The 22,517-nt window shown below is 51.0% G+C and overlaps 1 protein-coding gene across 1 annotated transcript; it reads right to left on the bottom strand.

Moving 5' to 3' along the window:
• Window positions 1–844: 844 nt before the first annotated feature.
• Window positions 845–21,469, bottom strand: LOC119109465 (metalloreductase STEAP3). The gene is made up of 10 exons (XM_037233088.1): window positions 21,356–21,469; window positions 18,961–19,140; window positions 18,250–18,364; window positions 17,866–17,969; window positions 15,971–16,072; window positions 15,463–15,596; window positions 14,028–14,155; window positions 9,970–10,138; window positions 4,412–4,614; window positions 845–2,487 (listed from the first exon to the last, which is right to left on the bottom strand). The coding sequence occupies exons 3-10, from the start codon at window positions 18,331–18,333 to the stop codon at window positions 2,353–2,355; spliced, it is 1,059 nt and encodes a 352-aa protein (XP_037088983.1). The 5' UTR covers window positions 18,334–18,364; window positions 18,961–19,140; window positions 21,356–21,469; the 3' UTR covers window positions 845–2,352.
• Between the last annotated feature and the right edge of the window lie 1,048 nt (window positions 21,470–22,517).

Raw genomic sequence — 22,517 nt, 5'->3', positions numbered from 1 at the left:
ACCAAACAGTCTCAAATTATGGGAAGATTCAGTGTGGGACGTCGTACATGGTGTCAGCTCAGTGCATATCAAGCCTAGACCTGAACTGTTCAACTGAGGTCGACGACACGACCGGGTGTGGAAGAGCGCTCCAATCGTTGACAACCTGCGTGCTGAACGAGTTACGACGGACGAGAGTCTTACCTCGAGGATTTCTGAGCTTCCATTGGTGTCCTCCCGTCACCTCCGCGTTGTGTCTTGTCAGGAACTCCTCTTCCGACAGCGACATACCTCCGTGAAACAGCTGGTACACTGCTACCATGCCTCCCCTACGACGACGATAGTACAGCGAGGGCAACTGAAGGAGTCTGCGCCTCTCAGGGCATGGCCGGCGCCTCACTTCATAGACAAGTCGTGAAGCTCGTCGCTGAACCCGTTCCAGCCTGTCTGTCAGCCTTATTATGCCAGCCTGTATGCCAGCCTTATTATGTCATACCTGTAACAAGGATGTCATGCCAAACTGTTAAATTGCTCGTTTGCTTGAGTGAACTCAATTCTTTACTGGAAGGGAGAAGCATGATTTTTGCCACATCTTTTCTGCATACGCTCAGATATATGTTTTTTCCAAAAACCAAAGAACTACAAATACCAATAGACGAATGGAAGCATAATGATTATGATTAGTTAAAAGGTATCCGGACGAAAACAGAATTAGCGGTATGGTTAAGTGTTGCGGTGGGAGCGGAAATGCTGGCGTTGAAAAACTTGTGGCAAAATAGAAGACGCATATATCCTGGGAGATAGATAAAGCTCTTGACGCGAAGTTGCACAATGATCACAAGATAGGTGTATTTAATGTCAGGAACTGAGACTTATTATGTCAAGCACCATCCGTAATTCATCTAGCCTGTCTCCAGGCTTTCTGAAGTTCATCATGTTTAGGGGGACGAAGACCACTCCATCGCACATAGCCAGAGCTTCGGTGCACAAATGAGACGCAATAAGTGAGCACCTACCTACCGAAGACCCTTCCAGTGCAGACGACTTTTAAAAAAGAGCAGGAACAAAATTACGCACAAGGTATGTTGCCGCACATTGCTTTCCTTCCTGTGAGATTCATTATTTAACGGCCGCATCAAAAACACAATGACCCCAAGGCTGTTTGCATTTCATATCAGCATTTGATAAGGTATGCATTGAGTGTGGCACCCTTTTGTGAATCTCTCTGTGGCATACAACTGGGATGCATCAGGACAAGACTCGCATCAATATTATTTGTTTTTACCATCAGCATTGAGCACCCATCAAGGCTATGTTATGTCCAGCAGAGAACAAATATTCACACTGTCAAAGTATTACTGAACACCCTTCCGAAGTGTCGACACTGTGATATAACACTGCTGTATCACCAGTTGCGAGGGCCGATGCGTGAAGCGCCAGTCGCCACGAGGGCTGATGCGTGAGGCGCCAGCCGCTGCGAGAGCTGATGCGTGAGGCGGCAGCTGCTGCGAGGGCTGCTACGTGAGGCGCCAGCCGCTGCGAGGACTGATGCTTGAGGCGCTAGCTGCTGGCAGGGTTGCTATGTGAGGCGCCAGCCTCTGCGAGGACTGATGCTTGTGGCCCTAGCTGCTGGCAGGGTTGCTACGTGAAGCGCCAGCCTTTGCGAGGACTGGTTCTTGGGGCGCTAGCTGCTGGCAGGGTTGCTACGTGAGGCGCCCGCCGCTGCGAGGGCTGATACGTTAGGCGCCAGCTGTTGCGAAGGCTGCTACGTGAGACGCCATCCGCTGTGAAGACTGATGCGTGAGGCGCCAGGCTCTGCGAGGACTGATGCGTGAGGCGCTAGCTGCTGGCAGGGTTGCTACGTGAGGCGCTAGCTGCTGGCAGGGTTGCTACGTGAGGCGCCAGCTTCTGCGAGGACTAGTGCTTGAGGCGCTAGCTGCTGGCAGGGTTGCTACGTGAGGTGCCAGCCTCTGCGAGAACTGATGCGTGAGGCGCCAGCCGCTGCGAGAGCTGATGCGTTAGGCGCCAGGTGTTGCGAAGGCTGCTACGTGAGACGCTAGCCGCTGCGAGGGCTAATGTGTGAGGCGTCGGCCGCTGCAAGGGCTGATGCGTGAGGCGCCAGCTGTTGCGAAGGCTGCGACATGAGACGCCAGCCGCTGCGAGGGCTAATGTGTGGGGCGTCGGCCGCTGCAAGGGCTGATGCGTGAGGCACCAGCTGCTGCGTGGGCTGATGCGTGAGGCGCCAGCCGCTTCGAGGACCGATGCGTGGGGCGTCGGCCGCTGCAAGGGCCAATGCGTGAGGCGCCAGCCGCTTCGAGGACTGATGCGTGGGACGCCAGCCACTGCCCTGGCGGATGCAGGGTACCCGCCGAATCACGGACGCTGCACGACCTCGGACCGTTCTTTCCGCTCCAGCCCGCCGCGAATGGCCGCCAGGTGCTCCGAGACCAGAGGAATCAGCAGCGGCAGCTTCAGCAGCACTGTGATCGTAGGCAGGTACATGCCGATCTGAAACACCACAGGCGACTTAACAGCAAACATACGGATTTAAACTTTTGCAGATGTGACAGCGATGATTCACCTCTGATGTGGCCTTCACTCAGGCTGGTCGAGTAGCAAGCGGCGCCGCAGCGTGCCGTGCAGAGGCCTTTGCATCACGCTGATTCATGAAGTGGCGGTCGGAAAGCGGTGTCCACTCTTAATGGTCTTGGTCGCCCCCCCCCCCCCCCTCCTGCCGCGCATGCCACGTACCCCGCGCCCCAACAGCAATCAGCCTCTTTCCCATGACGTCAACCAGGGCACAGACAGAATTTCCTTAAGTGTGTGTGGGTGGGGTGGAATGGGGGAGCAGTTCCAACTGGTGTGAGCTGCAACGTGAATCTAGCACGGTCCTGAACGCGTGGCAATATCGCAAACAGAACTAGATCCGCGTTCGGCTCAGCCTGTAGCAGCATAAAGGGAGTGATGCATATTTGTATGGGGTTTTGAACTGAAATAGCCATCTTGAACACCATTTTGTGCAGCTCCAGCCGTGTCCTTCTTATGACCCAAGCCCCTCTACATTCTGAGCTACAAGCCGCGAAGGTGGGAAGACCCTTTCTCGGGGAGCATTTCAGGTCACTTCGGCATTCATGACGGCATAGTAACGTCATTCAAAGCCTGTCATTTGATTAGCCATGCGGCGTTTAAGGCCAAGGAAAATATCATTGTCGAGTCGCTGTTATCTGGCGTTCGTGAGCGCGATTTCTGAATGTAGCGATCGTATTATGTTGACTAGAGCAGCCTTTTCCACTTAGAAGTATACGAAAAGCTATAAGTGAGTTTATTTCATTGGCTGATGCTGGCTTCAATTTCTTCAACCGTGGATTACTCCCTTCAAAATCATAGTGTCATTCTCGTTGAACACTATATCTAAATAAACATATAACATTCGACATTCGGGACATGTTTGTGGGGTACTTCTGCGGTACTTCACCGGTTCAGCACTTCTCAGTTCTTGTTTTGTCTCAGCAGCTTCCTGTGATCTAATAAAACTTGATGTGCGCAGAGATACGGCGTGGAGACCAACACAATTACTAACACGATGCAGGGGATATCAAAGAATGGACGAATGGGACAGACACCTTTGGGGAACCATTACAAATGGTGAGCTCTGACCCACTCAGCCCGACTCCACACCTCCACCCTTACCCCTTCGACGCACAGTGAGAGGCTAGTATGCCGAGCGGAGCATACTAAGGCACACTACACTCACACCTACCACGAAAACGAAGAAAGAGAGCAAACGTGTGAGAACGGACGGTACGTGATATCCAGTTTGCGTTAGGTCAAAGACGTGAAGCTGACAGACCGTAATAACACCAAGCAGACACTAACAGCTCGATGCTTAAGACCATGTCTCTCGTCTGTTCATGGCTGAGCAGCCCCAGCACTCTGTCGCGCTTACTGAAGGAAGGACCGGTCACATGCTGTTTGGGTCTCAATTAACGAGCAAGTATAACCGGCACCAAGACATTATCATTCTGGTCAGTCGGCCCATGGTGTGGCAGCCGTGTGTCAGCTAGGGGCCAGGATGGACCAGCGGTGGGTCAGCAATGATGCGGTTTGAGGGAGCAGCAGCTGGTCGTCATTTTGTCAGAGATGGGTCAGTAGTGGTAAAGGGATCCCTCAGTGTTTATAGATATCTGGTGCATGCGGCGAGATGGCACGCAATGGGACAACAATTCAGCGACCGAGGGCTGCTTTGCCATCCTCGCCTCTACACATTGTCTTGAGATAATCTAAACGCACACGGCGGCCACCTTTACGAGCCGACAGCGGACCATTGCGCGTTACCACTACGCGTGCGTTGCGTGGCGTTTCATCCCATACGGTCGCTGCAGACACTGGCGCATCTAGTCGCTGACGGACTCCAGACACCGCTGGCGCTAACCTGCAGAGCCGACGGCAAGCTGCACGTGTAGTTGAGCACCATGAAGTCCCAGCCGAGCAGCGTGTTGTGCAGGACGGCCGAAAGCAGAGCGCCCCAGCCGAGCGTTGACTGCATGAACTGGAACTCGCGCCAGCTGAGCGCGGCGCCCACGCTGGGTAGTGACGTCACACCGATCCCCGCCAGCACGCAGAGCGAGCCGGCGCCTGCGGGAGGGGAGAACTTGGGGTAGATCGGCGCCCGTGCTGGGTAGCGACCTCACACCGATCCCCGCCAGCACGCAGGGCGAGCCGGCGCCTGCGGGAGGGGAGAACTTGGGGGTAGGTCGGCGCCCGTGCTGGGTAGTGACTTCACACCGATCCCCGTCAGCACGCAGAGCGAGCCGGCGCCTGCGGGAGGGGAGAACTTGGGGGTAGGTCGGTGCCCGTGCTGGGTAGTGACCTCACACCGATCCCCACCAGCACGCAGAGCGAGCCCGCGCCTGGAAGGGGGGGAGGGGAGGGGAACACAGGGTAGATCGGCGTTACTTGTTTTTTATTGTGAGCGGTTTATGTGATGAGACCAATTTCGCAAAGCACGGAGTAAACGATTTCTTGATTTTACTAAAAGAAGATATGTGTGTGAGTATTTGTCCGTCATTTCTTCTCTCCCGTGTCCTGGCCAAACGGCGGCGGGTTTTAAAATGAAATTTTTACACGACCCGGGACAGCAGGCGACGCTTGGCAGCGTCACGTGACGGCTCTGTTTTTCGCACCGTGAGTGCGTGGTGGCGAAAGGTCGTAAAACCCCCATGGACTCTGCATGGGCGACGTAGGTTTGTCTGATCGGCGGGCGTACGGGCACGCTTGCTCTGCCGGAGCCACACCTCGACAAAGACGGGTCGGAGCGACACATTTGGCGCTTCGATGAGGAATTAAACAGGGCATTAGTTGTTCATAAGTTTGAGGTTCCGAAATTGATCGTCCTTGATGGTTTTTGCACTTTGGCTCACATCTTGCACCTAGTGCAAGTGGAGGCGTGGATTTAGTTTCGCAACGCTCATAAATATACCGGCTACATTTCACTATGAATCATGGGTTTGTGCGACACCTCGTTACGCCGCAAATTGCCAGACAATTTGCAAATGCTCAGATTTTCAAAAACATGGACAAATACAGGGCACTGCCGTCAACCCTGAAAGCTTTTTGACATTGAAAGCTACATCAGCATGTTTGATGATTCTCTCTCTACAATCACCGTCTCCGTTTATTTTTCGTTGTCCGACCCTATGGGGTCGGACATAATAGGGATGACCCTGACCCTGATGTTAATGACGTTTAGGTAAAGGGGCGCAACATAGCTTTTTACACAGTGTCAAAATGGCAATATCCGGTCTTCTGGCTGCTCCCGACCAGTTTTTTACGTAAAATGGCTGACAGCGCACGTGCGTCTTTGGTAGGACACCGGCGCCAGATCGTTTAACTGCCGGCGGGCCACGGTGGCGACTACATCACGCTATCTCTTTGCTCGCCTTCCAGCGCAGATGTCTCAGCAACTACGAGTCGGAGCGACTCGGTAGTGGCTCGCTTCGATAGGGAGTCGTACAGGAGGCCACATGGTGCGAAGTGCTCAGCCGCATATGCCATGTGTCACGCGCCCATGAGGTGACAACATTGATTTGGCTGTGTTCGATTGCTTTTGTTTTTCACACGTCGTGCCACACAGTGCCACCCAGTGTAGGCAGGGTAGTTAATCCGATACGAAAGCGTCCACTAACATACCGCTAACAATTTCCTTGCAAATCATCACTTAACACGAGGCAGGTTTACGCTGCAAGTTATCGTAAAGCCGTAGGAAATGTCGGTATTTCAGAAAGCCCAGACGGCCATACACACAACACGGACGAAAGGAATTGGCGACCGATCGGCGGCCAGCCGGCAATGCATGCCATCTCGGGCACGTAAGTCGACGACGATGAGTCGAAGCGACTCGGAAATGACACGATTGGATAGATAATGGAACTGACAAGTGTTTAGTGTGGAGTGCTGGGTCGCACGTTCCACACATGAGCTGGCAATACCTACTTTGTCTTTGTTCGATACCTTTCACTTTTTGGGCCATATCTCGGCACACAGGGCACGGAGTGACTCGAGATTGCAATACTTTGGAAGGGAATCCAACAGCGAATCGCATGGTATCATGTGCATGGTCGCACGGACCACGGGTAACGCCAACACGATCTGCAAAGATGCGGGTCGCTATTTTTAACTAGTTTACACGTTTTTTGTCACATCTCAACACCAAGGTTACGGAGCCATTTGGCAATGACATCCTCTGATAGGGTATCGAACGGGCGATCACGTGGCGCAAAATTCGCGGCCTCACGTGACACGTGTCACTTGTATACGAGCCAGGAGGAGAAACTTTGTCCTTTCCGATCGTGTTTGACATTTGGTGTCATACTTCGGCACCCATAGCACCTAGAGACACGGATTCTACTGCAAAACATATATAAACGAAATGTCGCTCTTTCACGAAGACCACAACAAAGCCAGCGTGAAAACACTTGTCGTATACTAAATGTGTCCAGTGCTGTTTGGGCCTAACTGAAATTACCTGTCGTACTCAATAGGTACGTACCTATTAGTGTTAAGTACCATGGAAGAATAGCAATTCGGGGACATAAAAAAGTTCGACTTGTTACTATCCTCACACTGTCCTTTCACTTCAATTTCACTTAACTTCCATTATCATTTCACTTCGACGACACGTCAGAAGTGAAATTATAACTTCTACCGGAAGTTTGCCCTATTGGAAGTTGATGGTCACACCGTAGTGGAAGCAATTATGTCATCATCTATCATACCAGGTACATCATATATAATAAAAATCACATGGTGTACCATAAAGTATATTTTGTCTTGTGGAAAGGACATGCCCTAATTTTGTACGCGTAGGACGGCGCATAACAACACACAGGCACGTGGTTTTACATTTTACTCGATAGCACATGCTTTGCAGTTTTAATTCCCGTGTCCTGTGCTTACTTGGCACCATGGTGTTGCTCTGCACGGAACAAGAGGAAAAAGAAGTTCCGTCATACTACCAACGAGGACCATCGTCGCAACGCAAAAACGCATCAAAATTCACGTCATAGCCCGGGGCGTTCCTTACAAGAGAACAATTTTACTCCTGCATGAGAACTTTCTAAGCAACGGATCTGGGCTTAACCTAAATGAAAGACAAAGTGGGAGAATAAGTAAAAAAAGAAAAGAATTAAAGGTGATATCATAAAAGTAAACTGTCATCACTGAGGACCTATCGAAATCCACTGAAAGGTTCTGCAGGAAGTCGCCACCAATCACAGAACAGAGCGGTACTTTCTGAAAAAAATGTTCTCAAACTATTTCACCACAAAATAGTCATCCCCTCAGCCTGGCAGAAGCCGATAAGCAACAGTGAATGACATTGGCCACCTGGATGAGGACGAGGGTTGAGACCGATCCTGGGTTTCCAAACTTTATTTGGCTCAGGGCTGAGACTGATCCTGGGTTTCTAAACTTTATCTGGATCAGCGACTAGGCCCGCTCTGAATGCAACTTTTCATTCAGTGGGGTAATGCCCAAAACTACTGGATATAAGCCACGAGGCTGCCGTATGCCATCTTGGGGACACAGAAAGGCGTGGTGCCCTGTGAGTTCCAGCAGCTTAGGGCTCTTCTTCTTCCGAAGATACAAGGGCCCCTCAACCACAGTAAGCAGCGAGCGGTGCGTCAGCATGCCGAGACGTTCTGGAGCAGCTGGAACAGGACGGTGATGGCGAAAAGAAGAATAAGGTAAAAACAGAACACATGATCGGAATGATGAGAACAGCATGACGGGCGACTCCCCACACGTCAGGGATGACCCTGACCTAGCTGGAGGGCCACTTCATAGACCGTATCATCGGCTGAAAGGTGGACAACTCGTAACCGGCTCATTATACGGATCTGACCCCTCTAGTTTTTTATCTATAAGGTTCCTGAAATCCAGTATCTACAGAGCGGGCCCTCAGTCCCAGTGACCTGAAGAATGGCCTCTGACATGTGGCGCACAAATTACACACATGGCGCATGCAAAAAGACTGTCAATAATGTATATCTTTGTCCTAATCCAGTACAAGTCAATAATGTGGTAAGGCACGCAGAGCTGTGCCTGCTACCAAAAGGGGTTGCCTTGGGCATGTGCTGTAAAGAGTTCCTTGAGCGGTGGCAGGGCATGAATGACGCATTACGGAAATTTGAATGATTGGGCATTTTTATACAAGTACATGTGTCAGCTGTGACTGCTTTTTTAATATTGGCAAGATAAATTAGGATATATTTTTCCGTACCGATTACAATTGCTTTTAATGGTGGACAATGCGGGTGTTCGTGGGACATCGCATCTATGTGACCAGAGGCTTGCATCTACAGCTGTTAGTCGCCTTGCGGTGCCTAAAACTTTTCTAAGAAGGATCATGGTTGGCATCTTCTTATGCACCGGTGGCCAAACGTATTAACACGTTGAGCATGAGTATTTGAGTCTGTCGTTATGATGATGTGGTTTTAGATGTGACACCGCGCCAAAAATTTTGATGTGTGGGTTAGCTACTTCTGGGTTATCTGTGTAGGCACCATAAGTCCACTTTTCCTTCTGTATTATGCGTGAAAACGGCAATGTTAGCTTTTTGAAAGCCAGTCAACTGAAGGCCATTTGCCTGACTTGCGTAACACCAAGGCCTGACAATGCGCATGATTCTTGGGATTCGACTGGATTCAATAGACTTTTAGATAGCGAAGACTAAGGCAAATCTGCAAGATGGGAACCGTCACACACCGAGATAAGTCGCCGAAACGTAGACGAAACTGAGACCAAAATATGTTACGAACGCTGAGGCGGGACTGAGGCCGAAAATAGGTCACTCAACGACAGGGATGAGCTGAGCTGATGGCGAACATGGCTCAGCAACACTGGTGCTGATCCGAGGACAGGGCCCAGCGACACTGGTACTGCTCTGAGGACAGGGCTCAGCGACACTGGTGCTGACCTGAGGACAGAGCTCAGCGACACTGGTGCTGATCTGAGGACAGGGCTCAGCGACACTGGTGCTGATCCGAGGACAGGGCCCAGCGACACTGGTGTTGATCCGAGGACAGGGCCCAGCGGCACTGGTACTGATTTGAGGACAGGGCTCAGCGACACTGGTGCTGATCTGAGGACAGGGCTCAGCGACACTGGTGCTGACCTGAGGACAGGGGTCTGCGACATTGGTGCTGGTCTGAGGACAGGGCTCAGCGACACTGGTGCTGATCTGAGGACAGGGCTCAGCGACACTGGTGCTGATCTAAGGACAGGGCTCTGCGACACTGGTGCTGATCTGAGGACAGGGCTCTGCGACACTGGTGCTGATCTGAGGACGGGGCTCAGCGACACTGATGCTGATCTGAAGACAGGGCTCAGCGACACTGATGCTGATCTGAGGACGGGGCTCAGCGACACTGATGCTGATCTGAGGACGGGGCTCAGCGACACTGGTGCTGATCTGAGGACGGCGCAGCTTACCGACAGTGAGGCCAAACTCGGCCCGGCCCTGCCGCAGTCGGTTGAACACCTCCACGTGATGAACCTCGCTGCTGTTGCCTGCTGTTTTCACTCTGGCCAGCAGAATCGCCGGCTGGTCATAGGCCGTCGCGAGGTAGAACGGGGAGGACATGGTGATGGAGATGATCCCCTGAGGAAATACAGCAGCAGTCTGATAGGGCTCACCATACATGGACCGGAGTCACTGTGCCTGCTCGGTTGCAGTACTTAAATCCACAGGGGTCGCCTTGTTCATGCTGAGATGTTATTGGCGGATGCATTCATAAGACCGACGCTGTATTCGGTTTTTAAAATGGTGACGGCATTGCAACGTGCTAGCGGCAATGCCGGCGGCGGCAACAAGCGTGCGTGGTTTTGCTTCCTTTTCAACAGCTTGATCCTATGCATATGGTTATATGCTCCGTCATAGGAGATGGGGGGGAGGGAGCAATTCCACTATTTTTTTTTAGAAATTTAGCCTTCGCGTCGTAATAGAAAAACTGCAACCTTTGGCACTTTCACCTTTCCCCCTCCAAACTTTTGACTCGGTTTGGAACCACACCCGGGTGATCCGGTACAGGATTTCCGAGATCTCAAATGTGAGTCGAATTGCCCCTGTTTCATAAATGTCATGTATCAGCGCCACCCATCCGCTCAACACGGCAGTTAAGCTTTCCAGCAGCCAATCTCTTTAGGCGTCCTGGTCGTACCTGCACGCCCTTCGCAGACCGATCAGCGCACTTTTGTTGATTTATTCTGCGCGGATTGCAAGGTATTAGAAGCACCTTTTTGATCTGACGAAATCAACATTTCGATGTGAGCAAAATGTGACGATCAACAATCCAATAGCCTGGGATATCATGCCCCGTCATCCATCTGCTCTTGAGATATACTTCGTAACATACAAGTAACAGCTCTTGCTCACTTGTCTGATACCCATAAATGCAGCTAAGTTCTTCCAATTCGCGTTTGGATGGTTCAAATGTCACGAAAAATGTACCATGACACACATATAACCTAAGGTCTCAGCCCTCATTTGCATGGTACGGACCTACGATCTAGGCCTGGTAAGGCATGCTTAACATCGGATGCCTTCCCGTGCAGCATGTTCGATCAGGGTGCAACGATTTCATACCATGAGCTGCGCTTCTAAATGAGATGCTTCGTGCGAACGGTCAGAGATTTTAATTTGCCAAAATAAATTTGACTTTGACCTGTGATCTTAATACGCAATAAGACTTATGTTTGTTGAGTGGACCGCACTCCATGGTGCTATATACCGCATTTTTTTCAAATTCGATCCTACCGTTCTTCAGATAAGCACGGGGGAGGGCAACTCCGTCCCTTGCAGTCAATGGTGTGCCGCTGAGGGGCCCGGTCAATGCCTGGTTAACAGGTTAAATGTATATATATATATATATATATATATATATATATCATTTAGCCCATATTCATTTTTCCCATTGCAACGACACCATCAGCGATATTGACGCAACATGAGGCCATCAATAAAACCATATCAAATATCTGCGTGAGGTCAAACGGGGTCGCAAATTCTTACAATGTCTTGCAACAATTATCCTACTCACTGAACATGAATCTGAACAGGCGCACTCAAGTTCTACACACTGCAACTTGAATACAACTTCGCAAGTATTATCAGAACATTTCAGATGCTGCATGCAGTCGCTAATAACGCAAGGTAATGAACTTTTGTGACATCTGGAAAATCAAGGTCTTTTGCATGCAAATGCCCATAAGCAAAGCTAGTTGGAAATAAAAAGTAACCAAGAGAGTATCACTGCATTAATCGCGGGACAATTTTTGTCAAGCGGTTCTTGCCCGTCATGCGTCCTCAACCAACCGTGACCTTTACGCAGTAAACCTACCACAATTTTTTGCCCAATTTGTGTTCAAATGCAGTTTATATAACAGATCGTAACAAAGCATCCTCGTTAGTGTTGGTGCCATAAATTCCGTACAAAAACAGCGTTCAGACATGTTTGTTCCAGTCTGACCCCTGACGACCTGAATCCCAGTCATATACAGCATATGCAAAGTGTATATACAGTGAACCCCAATCATATACAGTTTATGCACAGTATATATACAGTGAACCCCAATCATATACAGTACATATACAGCATCAATCATCATACACTTTCAGCCCTGGCATTGCTGGCATCCAAATTTATAGCATTTCAAAAACAAGTGGGTAGCATGTCCCATTTGCTGAAAAGTGGCCTGCATTGTGAATTTGGCGAGAAAGGTGACTAACATGACAATGCTCTTCCATCACGCTGCAACAGGCTGACGAGCCCGAGCAAATGCGCATGCGACGTTTGACAGAGAAAATAAGGTGAAATGAGTCGAATGCACACTTCATGGACCCGTCCTGTTATATGAAGAACTAAGCACGCAACGAAAATGCGGAAGGCGGCGTTATATAGCTTTTTGAACGCTATGTCAAATAGACCCTTAAGGACATCAACGCATCGACACCTAAGTCCCGTGACATGATAGGCCTTAGCAAAGGCGTGATAAGATCGTTGCATTGGCGCGTCGGCTATATCAAGAACTTACAAATCCATGCCATTGAGGGGAATAGGGCTAGAAATACCTTCCAGAACTGTAGGATATGCACCGTTACGCTTTAAATGGCCTGGCTCGCAAAGAACAAATTTGGTCACAACGTCAAGGTTTGATATAGGACAACCTGAGACGACCTGTTTTTAAGAAACACCTGTACGATAGTGGTGCACTTCAGAAAGTGATACAGGTGCGGCGAGGAGTATAGATAGCCTCTTTGGAATGCATTTACTGCTAGTCACTTTAGAGTGCAATGTTTCCAACATAACTTCGAGAGGAGTCGTAGGTACTGAACCGTCATGTTGAGAAGCTTCTAATTTGTACGTGTGTTAGAATGATGATTACTAGCACTGTGCTCAAAATTGTTCGGAAAAGATTCTGGAGAAGCATCATTCGGGGCTCTTAGACTCCGCCAAGCGTGCAAAAAAAGAGTTAAGACATGAGCATATTGACCTTTGTCCCGATAGGGCGGCGGTCAGTGTGCATCCCCCCCCCCCCTCCCCTCCTCCGTTTGACCCGGACACGTGGGTCAACTCTCTACTCGGCAACGCAAAACTTGTAACCAATTGCGAGCTCTCGTTAAGGCCAACACAACGTTTCTTCTCCGCGAAGCTGTATCATTCATAGTTCCGAAGTAACAAGGGGGTCACACTGACCTTCGCTAACCGTTTGAGTTATCAAAAAGGCGCATACGGGCGAAGGTCGAGACAGGTGCACCAATGGAGTCAGCAGAAACTTTAGAATACCAATTGTGGCCAGGGCCTGAAGAAATCAGAGGCCCAAAAACAACAGGAAGCATACTGGTCGGCTGAAGAGCACCAACAAGCGCAAGTAGTTCAGCAGGCGGCTGGGGTGCCAGGACGAACAGCGTCTCCTGCAGAGCGATGATTGATGGGACAGTATTGCGACCATCTCATAGATATTTACTATCGAACCTTGCCCCGTACAGGGACCGGTACTTGGGACTTGAGCACGCGCACGGGCGGGGCTCCCGCCAGATCGGCGGTTGGTGGCACGCGCGCGGGCGGGGCTCCCGTCAGGTCGGCGGTTGGCGGGACTTGGGCACCCGCGCGGGCGGGGCTCCCGTCAGGTCGGCGGTTGGCGAGACTTGGGTACCCGCGCGGGCGGGGCTCCCGTCAGGTCGGCGGTTGGCGAGACTTGGGCACCCGCGCGGGCGAGGCTCCCGTCAGGTCGGCGGTCAGGTCGCCTCGTAACCGACAGCCACGGCATGCCCCCGGTGAGCTGACGTGCTGCGTGGATTCGGGATGAAGCAGTGAATGCACAGCACATGCCTGCGCCTCAGAAATCTGCCAAAAGCGGTGATATGACAAATTTTGATAACATAGTCTAACATGACTCTGGCCTTAGTATCAGCAGATGGAGTGCCTGACTATTTTCACAGTTCATCGCACCGTTGTCAGATACGTTCCCGTAGGTGCGGTAAAACTTACATGAAGCACGGCCAGCATGAGTGCAGCAAGGCCAAGCTCTTTGCGGGTGAGCAGCCATTTGTTGAGCCACTGGGGGAATTGGCTGTATTTAGTACCTCGCTTCAGTTGAAGATAAGCAGCGAGCACTCCTGCAAACAAGTTCACCTGTAAGTGCATTGGATGACATTGGGTTATTTCTTGATGGTAGGCAAGCATAAATAGATAGCAATATATTCATCCATCTTTTGGAAAACACTGGCGTTGTTTCGCCCTTTTGTTTCTAAGCAAGCCGCAGTAAATGCAAACTGAAGTTCGTAATTTCTGGGAAATCGTGTAAGTGAGTCCACTTCCCTTTTAGACAAAAAGACTTCTAAGACCAGCGCCCAGAGCGGCCGTTCCCATGGAGCTAGGATCCCGGGCCTACCCTGCCCCCCCCCCCCCTCCCTCCAAAGAACCCCTGCTGACAGGGGCGAATATAGTGAGCGAGTGATGGAGTAACCACCTCTTGACGCCCGAGAGAAGCCTCGAAGAAGCTTTCGCTGGACCATGGGGAACCGTTCAGGAAAGAGCCAGAAGCTCAGATTATGCCCGAACGAGCCTCTTTCACGGCCTCCTTTTGCATGCTGAAAGCATGCAAAAGGAGGCCGTGAAATACTCAAGGAACTTCCAAAAGACGAAAAATCAATGACCCTATTTCCAGAGACAGAGTGCACCAAATTTCCACGGAAACGACATTCAGCTTTCTGGTTCTCCAAAGGACCCACACTACAGAGGGCTATCATTGATGGGGTCGAAAATTTGGGGTCCCTTGAGGCAAGGTCTCTTTGGCACAAAAAGGTTCGTAAGGTCAAAGCACCCAGCCGTCTTTCCTGGGGAGCGGGAGATCCCGGACCTCAGGTTCTAGTAAGCATCCTGTGCTCTTGGGACTCTGATGTGGCCCATGAATGAGATGATACTCCCAACGTAACCTACATATAAATCGCGTTCACTTCGAGAGGGCCATTGTGGGAGTCAAGGAATAGCCATCCTCGTTCCTCGTTCCACCAACGTTCCTCGTTGCTGACGGATTTTGATGAAATCGGGAACGTTTGGGGACATGAAATTTGGCCCGTTCTAAAAACTTTCATTCTCGAAAAAAATTCGCCAGGCCCTGCAACATTCCCCAGTAACGGCTGGTCGCGAATTATAATCAGGTGCCTTGGCTGCAGATGACGCTGCTCAACGGGTTCCAACGGGTATAGATGACGCTACTAAAGTCGTGTTCTCGCCAGGTATGTCGAAAAACCCATCTATCGCCCTCGTTATCTGACAGGGGGTGGCTTTTCCCGTGGTCCTCCCGGACCAGAGGTGCCCGGAAATGTTCCGACGGGGTGCCACCAACCTCCTCCTCCCAAAGTCACATGTAATGGCAGAGACCGCGCCACTGGTTCGAGGCAGGCCGCAGTCCAGCACGTACCTGGCAGGTAGGTGGCGGCCAGAAGCGTGATGCCCGTCATGGCCAGCGCCCTATTGAAGTTGACCATCAGAACATTTGTAAAGACGTCCACGTCCCACGGTGCGTTCGACTCGATGTTGGTGCAGATTTGGTACCTGAGCGACGCAGGCGAAAGCGCGGTGGTTGGTGTTCGGGGAGGGTGGTCATCAGAATAGGCATAGGCGTGGTACGCAGGCTGCTCCCTGAAGCTGGCATGGCCTATATTGCAAGGAGGTGCTCTGAGCTGACTGAACGCAATGGTGTGATGAATCACAGGCTTGCTGGACCCATTAAAGTAAACCATCAGGACTGTTTGCGCGATCATTATCGGGCGTGTGGATTGTGTTGGTAAGCTTTGCGGATTGGATGACCGTTCAGTCAGACTAAAACGACATGATAAAATGCGTTATTTACAATACAAACGTGCTTAGCGTGGTGCACAGTAATCACATAAGCTACAAAGCGAAACAGCTAAAATGTTCAAACTTACTTGAAAAGCGAGTAGATCCAGAAAAATATGAAGATCACCAAAGTGACGATTACCGATGTTTTCCAGGACGGAAACAGCTGCAAGGGTATCTTTTCGATCTTCCTGAGAGAAGAACGATGATGTTGTCGTCAGTGGATGTACGCACCATAAATCGGAAAGCCACCAGATTAAGCCATGCTATAAAGGCCCCTAATGAACTCAAAGCAATTGCATATATTCCCCAAGGAACTTTACGAGCCCCAGTGCTCCATTATAGCTTTAGTGCAAGTTCAGTGCGATCTGTGCTTGTTAAAACAAGCACAAAAAGTTATGAGCCGCATACAAACAAGCCTGCTCGTGCTGTCAACAGCTAACGCGTTCTAGAGCCACAGCTGTCCGCGGTAGCGTTGTATTAATGGTCTCCTGCGTAAGGGAAAGGATTAAGGGGTTCATACAGCCCTTACGGTACATCCCATTCATCGCCATGATCACTGAGCGAACTATAAGGATAGTGAAGATTGCTAAGGTTATTCTGCTTGCGTGTAACCTGAGGTTTTTAGCACCTTCCCACCTCAGGTCACTGGTGCGTTGCTTATTGTCAAAGCTGTGCTCCACAAACATGTAAAGTACCGGCTAGACGTGGCTTGCTGTTAGCATTGTACCTGTCACAGATTTTTGCCTGAGGGTTCTCAAGGTGTTAGACACTTACATGATTAACGTTGCCCATATCCATGAGGTCTGGTGAGTCATTCGGGGCAAAGTCTGCATCAGGTCAAACTTTGAGTACGAGATCTTTACACATTACAAAACAAGAGAAATTAAAGAGCAAGGGCTCGTAGAGTCAAACCACGAAGCATTCCACGTCACTTTAGGAGGCTTTTAGCGCAAGCGACCACCGTCCCACACAAGTATTGTAGGTGCAAGATCACTCAAGATGAAGATCATTGAGCCCCGTGGTAATCTCTCATTCAAGCTTGCATTTTCCACTGGAACGAAATGGTGGGCAACTTCACTTGACATCAGCCAGCCTGCCTCCTCGGCCGCATGGAGCGGTGCAGGCAAGGAAACAACGCAGTTTGGCCTCACTTGACGTCACCGGATCAGTACTTTACAAGCGAAAGCTTGATCCACGCATTTAACTGCCTAACCTTTCGTGAATCTGTGTTGCGGCAGACTGTCCTACTCAGCCTCCCACGAACGTTGCCAAGAGTAGCAATACGAGCCGAGGCTGGTGAGGGCTAGTCCCGCCATGTTTTTGTTTTTGTCTACTTGTAGTGGAAGTGTTCTCGAATCGCTCAGGGCGTAGGGAGCTTCCAGTGTCGCATGCTATATGTCTAGCACTGGGGTTCCCTCCCCAGTTATAGAGACCCCTCAGGTCATTGCACCCGAGGTTCTGCACTGAAAGGTTCCCCGGGATGCAGAGGCCTTCCAGGTCACGGCAGCCGAAGTCCTCATCCCGCCACTAGTGATACCAACATTCCTGATTGATGCACGGCTCTTGAAGTGTAAAGTCCGAACTGCCTCAAGACTTCCAGCCCCCCGGCACAATCATCGTTCCGTCCGACCAATGCTTTTGACCCTCCTGGACATGCAGATTCAATCACTGTTTTGGAACCGCCAACTGCCAGATCAACTCCGTGGGGAACTATGTCGTGGCAGTGTCCATTTCACCATCTCGAGAAAATCGTCCTTTTCTGGCCTGTTGACAACATTTATATGTTAACTGGTCTTAAGTTGTACTTTGAGGCGCCGAAGAAATTAACTCCGTGGCTGACAGCAAGCCGTAAAAAGGTTACGCTATCACTTGCGGAGCAAAGACAAAGATGCTAGGCCCCGCTTTGGAAGCGAATTGCGAGCCATTAATTCTTCCTTCACGGTATCTGAAGAGGACCACCTCTGCTGATGTGTTCTCTCACCGAGCCGCAGCCAGACCTCCCATGTCAGCAGGAGTGAAGCCCATGTCCGAAATGAGCTGCGCCACCACTGCGTTGGCCTCCGGATAGTTACCAGCAACAAAAACCTGCAAAACGAAACGCAATAACACCGGTCAGCAGCCTTTTACTCGCTTTACCATTATTTACATCGGTATTACGTACGGCTAGCATAATTCTAAGTTCAACGGTTCAGTTAACTTTCAAATTGAAAATGAGCCAAATTTGAAGTCATTGATCTGTAAACGAAGACAAACGTCTCCGATTTCCTATAAGAACCGCTTATAAATATCACTCCAAGAGCAAAAGAGGTGTGCCTTGTAAGTGGCATGATGTGGCCCCTCAGCCCTGCATCACAAACGATCTCACTTTTTTGCCACCCTGCAGATTGTTCTCCAGCGCGTACGCCGAGAGAACATTGAACGCCTTGACGAGCTGAGATTTGGGAGCCATGGACTGCAGCTCTTCGGCGTTCGAAGGACCGCTGTAAATAAATGAGATAAACGAGTGTCTTCGTCAGCCCAAGCGAGACAGCTGGAGAACCATTTAAATGATAACACCAGCGAGATTATTTCTGGCACACACTTCATGTCTCCGAAGGAACTGTTCATCCATCTAATTAGAATCATGCTGTGGATTGTTTCGGTGCAATTGGCTTCAGAGGTACGCTGGGCACATAAATGCTTTTAAACCCCTACTGTTCAGTGCGGGTATGCTTAGCCACTCACCGTAGTCTGTGTGTGACGTCACAGGGATGGACATCGAACCATGTAGGCAACAATTTTGGAGCATTATTTTCCAACATTATAACACATGACCGTGATAATTAGCTCACGTGATGGCCCCGCCAAGATAGGCTCTCTGCTGAATCAAATGACATATTCACGACACACCCCATGCACTTAATAAGGTTGTGATCATTGATGTTTGATGTCTAGTTTGCCCAAATGAGGTTAACAGTGCAGCGACAGCTCTGCAGTTGACGGCAATTGTAAGGACAAGCTTCCCCCACCCTCACCCCCACCCCCACCCCCACACATACTGCATGCCCTCCATCGATCTCAGTTGTCGGAGTCTCACCCGGCGGCCAGTCTCTGCGGAGTGCTGTTGCTGATGTCAACCACAACTTTGCCGGCGAGCTTCGACAGCGGCAAGGAGTCGTAGAAGGCAAAGGGTAGGCAGATGACGACAACGTCGCTCTTGCTGAGGGCGTCGTCGACGGTTGTGACCGCCGCTCCGGTCCTCTCCGTCAGGGCGCGACTGCAACGGAGCCGAAGCATTGGTCAGTGCGGTGACAGGAAAGTCCGTGCCAGGTCAGTGTGGGGACAGTTAAACGGAGCCGAAGCATTGGTCAGTGCGGTGACAGGAAAGTCAGTGCCAGGTCAGTGTGGGGACAGTTAAACGGAGCCGAGGCATTGGTCAGTGCGCTGACAGGGAAGTCAGTGCCAGGTCAGTGTGGGGACAGTTAAACGGAGCCGAAGCATTGGTCAGTGCGCTGACAGGAAAGTCCGTGCCAGGTCAGTGTGGGGACAGTTAAACGGAGCCGAGGCATTGGTCAGTGCGCTGACAGGAAAGTCCGTGCCAGGTCAGTGTGGGGACAGTTAAACGGAGCCGAGGCATTGGTCAGTGCGGTGACAGGGAAGTCAGTGCCAGGTCAGTGTGGGGACAGTTAAACGGAGCCGAGGCATTGGTCAGTGCGCTGACAGGAAAGTCAGTGCCAGGTCAGTGTGGGGACAGTTAAACGGAGCCGAAGCATTGGTCAGTGCGCTGACAGGAAAGTCCGTGCCAGGTCAGTGTGGGGACAGTTAAACGGAGCCGAGGCATTGGTCAGTGCGCTGACAGGAAAGTCCGTGCCAGGTCAGTGTGGGGACAGTTAAACGGAGCCGAGGCATTGGTCAGTGCGCTGACAGAGAAGTCAGTGCCAGGTCAGTGTGGAGACAGTTAAACGGAGCCGAGGCATTGGTCAGTGCGGTGACAGGGAAGTCAGTGCCAGGTCAGTGTGGGGACAGTTAAACGGAGCCGAGGCATTGGTCAGTGCGCTGACAGGGAAGTCAGTGCCAGGTCAGTGCGGGGACAGTTAAACGGAGCCGAGGCATTGGTCAGTGCGGTGACAGGGAAGTCAGTGCCAGGTCAGTGTGGGAACAATTAGGTCGTGGAAAGCAGGAAAGCAGTAAAGCAGTTCGTGTACGGTAAAACGACAGGTCAGAGGGGAGTCAAAAGTCAGGTGAACTGGGTGGTGAACAGGCGAGTCCGATCGGCATGAAGGTGGACAAGTCAGGTCAGTGTGACGTCACAGTCTGGTTCTGGGCACTGTTTGCCTCAGACAATGCCAACGGCGGTCCCGAGTCGCGTTTAACGCCCTGAATCCGGAAATAGGGAACTCAGGGAGCTTCATCCTGCCACAAAGCTGTTTCTGTTTGCATCCACGGCAAAAATCTGGACCCTGAGGCCGCAGGCAGAATTACCTGCATAGTTTTGACGATTCACTGTAATGGAAGCAATGAGCCCCAGGGGTGAGTAGCCTGTGGCTGCAGCCTCAGAGTGGTTACCTGTCTGACCGTGCCCATGGATACAGTCAGATGCGCAGCCAGGATTTCTGAAGGGCGATGGAGGGAGCTGAGTGAGAGCGCATCAGACTGAATTTAAAGTTTCTTCAGGAGTTAGCTATGCTAAAAAAATAAACTAAAACGCGGTCCTAAGCCCCTCCCCGTCCTCTCGCTGTGACGCCTGTGGGTACGATTCATGGCGTGATCAATGTGACGTTACTCTTGCTGAACTTGCGACAAGGAGACCCCGTGGGTTGACATAGAAAACCAAGAAAAGTGTTGTAATTCAGGATGTCGGCGGAGTACGTTATTGTTAATGCATATACTGCGGGCAAAACGACCAGTTTCTACGAATGTTGCGTCTATTTGACGAGCGTTTGCTGCGGCCGGACATGTTGGACACCTGGATACCTCATTAATGTGAAGTAGCACTCAGCTGGTGCAAATGCGAAGCAATGGCTTTTTGTGATATTTGCAGCAGCACCGGTCAATGTGGTCTTCAAAGGACAGCGTGGTCAGCGTACGGCTGGGGCTATGTATTGACCTGTTTATCAAAGGTGCTGCATGCGTTACCACCAACTTTTCGCAACCAAGACGCCGCGTACGTTGGCTGATTGTGATCGCCTTCGGAACGAAGTCGACGGTACACGCGTGTTGCGGAGCAAGATTAGAATGTTGTTTGTGTGCTGTTATTTCTATTGTTGGTTGGATTATCGGTAAAATCAAATGCTACGTATACCGTCGTAACTAAGCAACACGCAGGCAACACAGGTGTAAGGAAGTAGGTGCGAGCGTACGCTGTTAGGGAGAGGGATAGTCTTACTGGTTTGTCTGCACCCATACAAAGACAACAGAATGCCCCCGGGAAGCGGAGCGACCAAAACACCGGTCCTTATCCAGAGCAGCTCAGATGCGCCGCTCGCTCTTACTTCTTCCGCGGGTTCCTGGAGCCGAGGGTGACCGGATAGCCGCTGCGCACGGCCCGGCCAGCCAGGGCCCGACCGTAGTCACCGGCGCCGATCACAGCCAGGCGGGGCCGGCTCGGCTCCGGCTCCGGCTCCAGCTCCGGCTCCGGCTCCGGCTCCGGCTCCGGCTCCGGCGCCGGCTCCGCAGGGACCGCGTCTGTCCCCGGCTGGCCGGCTGGTGCCGGCGGCGCCTGCTGAGCGGCGCCGGCCTGACCGCGCAGCGAGCTGACAGCCACGGTGAGCGGCACACTGAAGCGCCGGTTCAGGATGGCTGTGAGCGTAGCCTCCGGTATAGCAGGATGCCGTCGTACCTCGCTCTCGTCCTGCGTCCGGCTCTCGGGCGACTCCATGCCGCCTCTAGCGACCAAGCACAGCTGTCGTTCGTGATGGCGAGTTCGTGATAGCTGCAGTTGGTGACAGGGATGTCACGGAAGTGCCCGGCTAATTGGTGCGTGACTGGACGCGGAAAGGCGTGACCAAAGTCACCAGCAGCAGCGCAACATCATGATCGCATGTCATGCGTACGTTAGGATACCATCACGTCCATGGCTTCATCCTTCGTCTCGACATTGGAGACATTGAAAATTTTGAACAGCCAGCCGTCTGGAAGCAGCTGACCGTCGAAGCAAACTAACCGTGACTTAAGGAATCAGAGCCAAGAATGGAACATCAGAATGCAATATGGGACCTTGTAGCCAGCGGACATAACTTTATCAGTAAACTGATGCTGAATGCTTGAGGCACCGAAGGCACGAAGTAAAATTAGTACAGATGCAAAGTTAGAATGCAATTCTTATGTCCGCATACTTCACTTTGTGTTGCAAAAAATCCCAGCTTAATGACTTCATTGTCGAATAAAAACAGCCTTCGAATTTCGAATGAAAATAACGAGATAGCGAATGTCAAGATCCAAGACGGGCATCCTAAACCGGTGTTTGTTAACTGCACTCAGGCATTTACTTGTTTGAGGGGATGACTTTATGCATGTTTTCATCTTAAAATATCCGTAAAATCGACATTGGAAGTGTTCCGCCTTCCAGAGTCCGGCACTTAACAATTCTTAACGGCTGAAAATCCGATCCTGATTTTTGACTGTTTTCGTAAAACTCAACGTTATGTTCACATA

The sequence above is a fragment of the Pollicipes pollicipes genome, unplaced genomic scaffold, assembly GCF_011947565.3.
Source record: "Pollicipes pollicipes isolate AB1234 unplaced genomic scaffold, Ppol_2.1 Scaffold_2555;HRSCAF=2994_pilon_pilon_pilon, whole genome shotgun sequence".
NCBI classification, from domain to species: Eukaryota; Metazoa; Arthropoda; class Thecostraca; order Pollicipedomorpha; family Pollicipedidae; genus Pollicipes; species Pollicipes pollicipes.
This window is presented reverse-complemented; position numbering and strand designations above follow the sequence as displayed.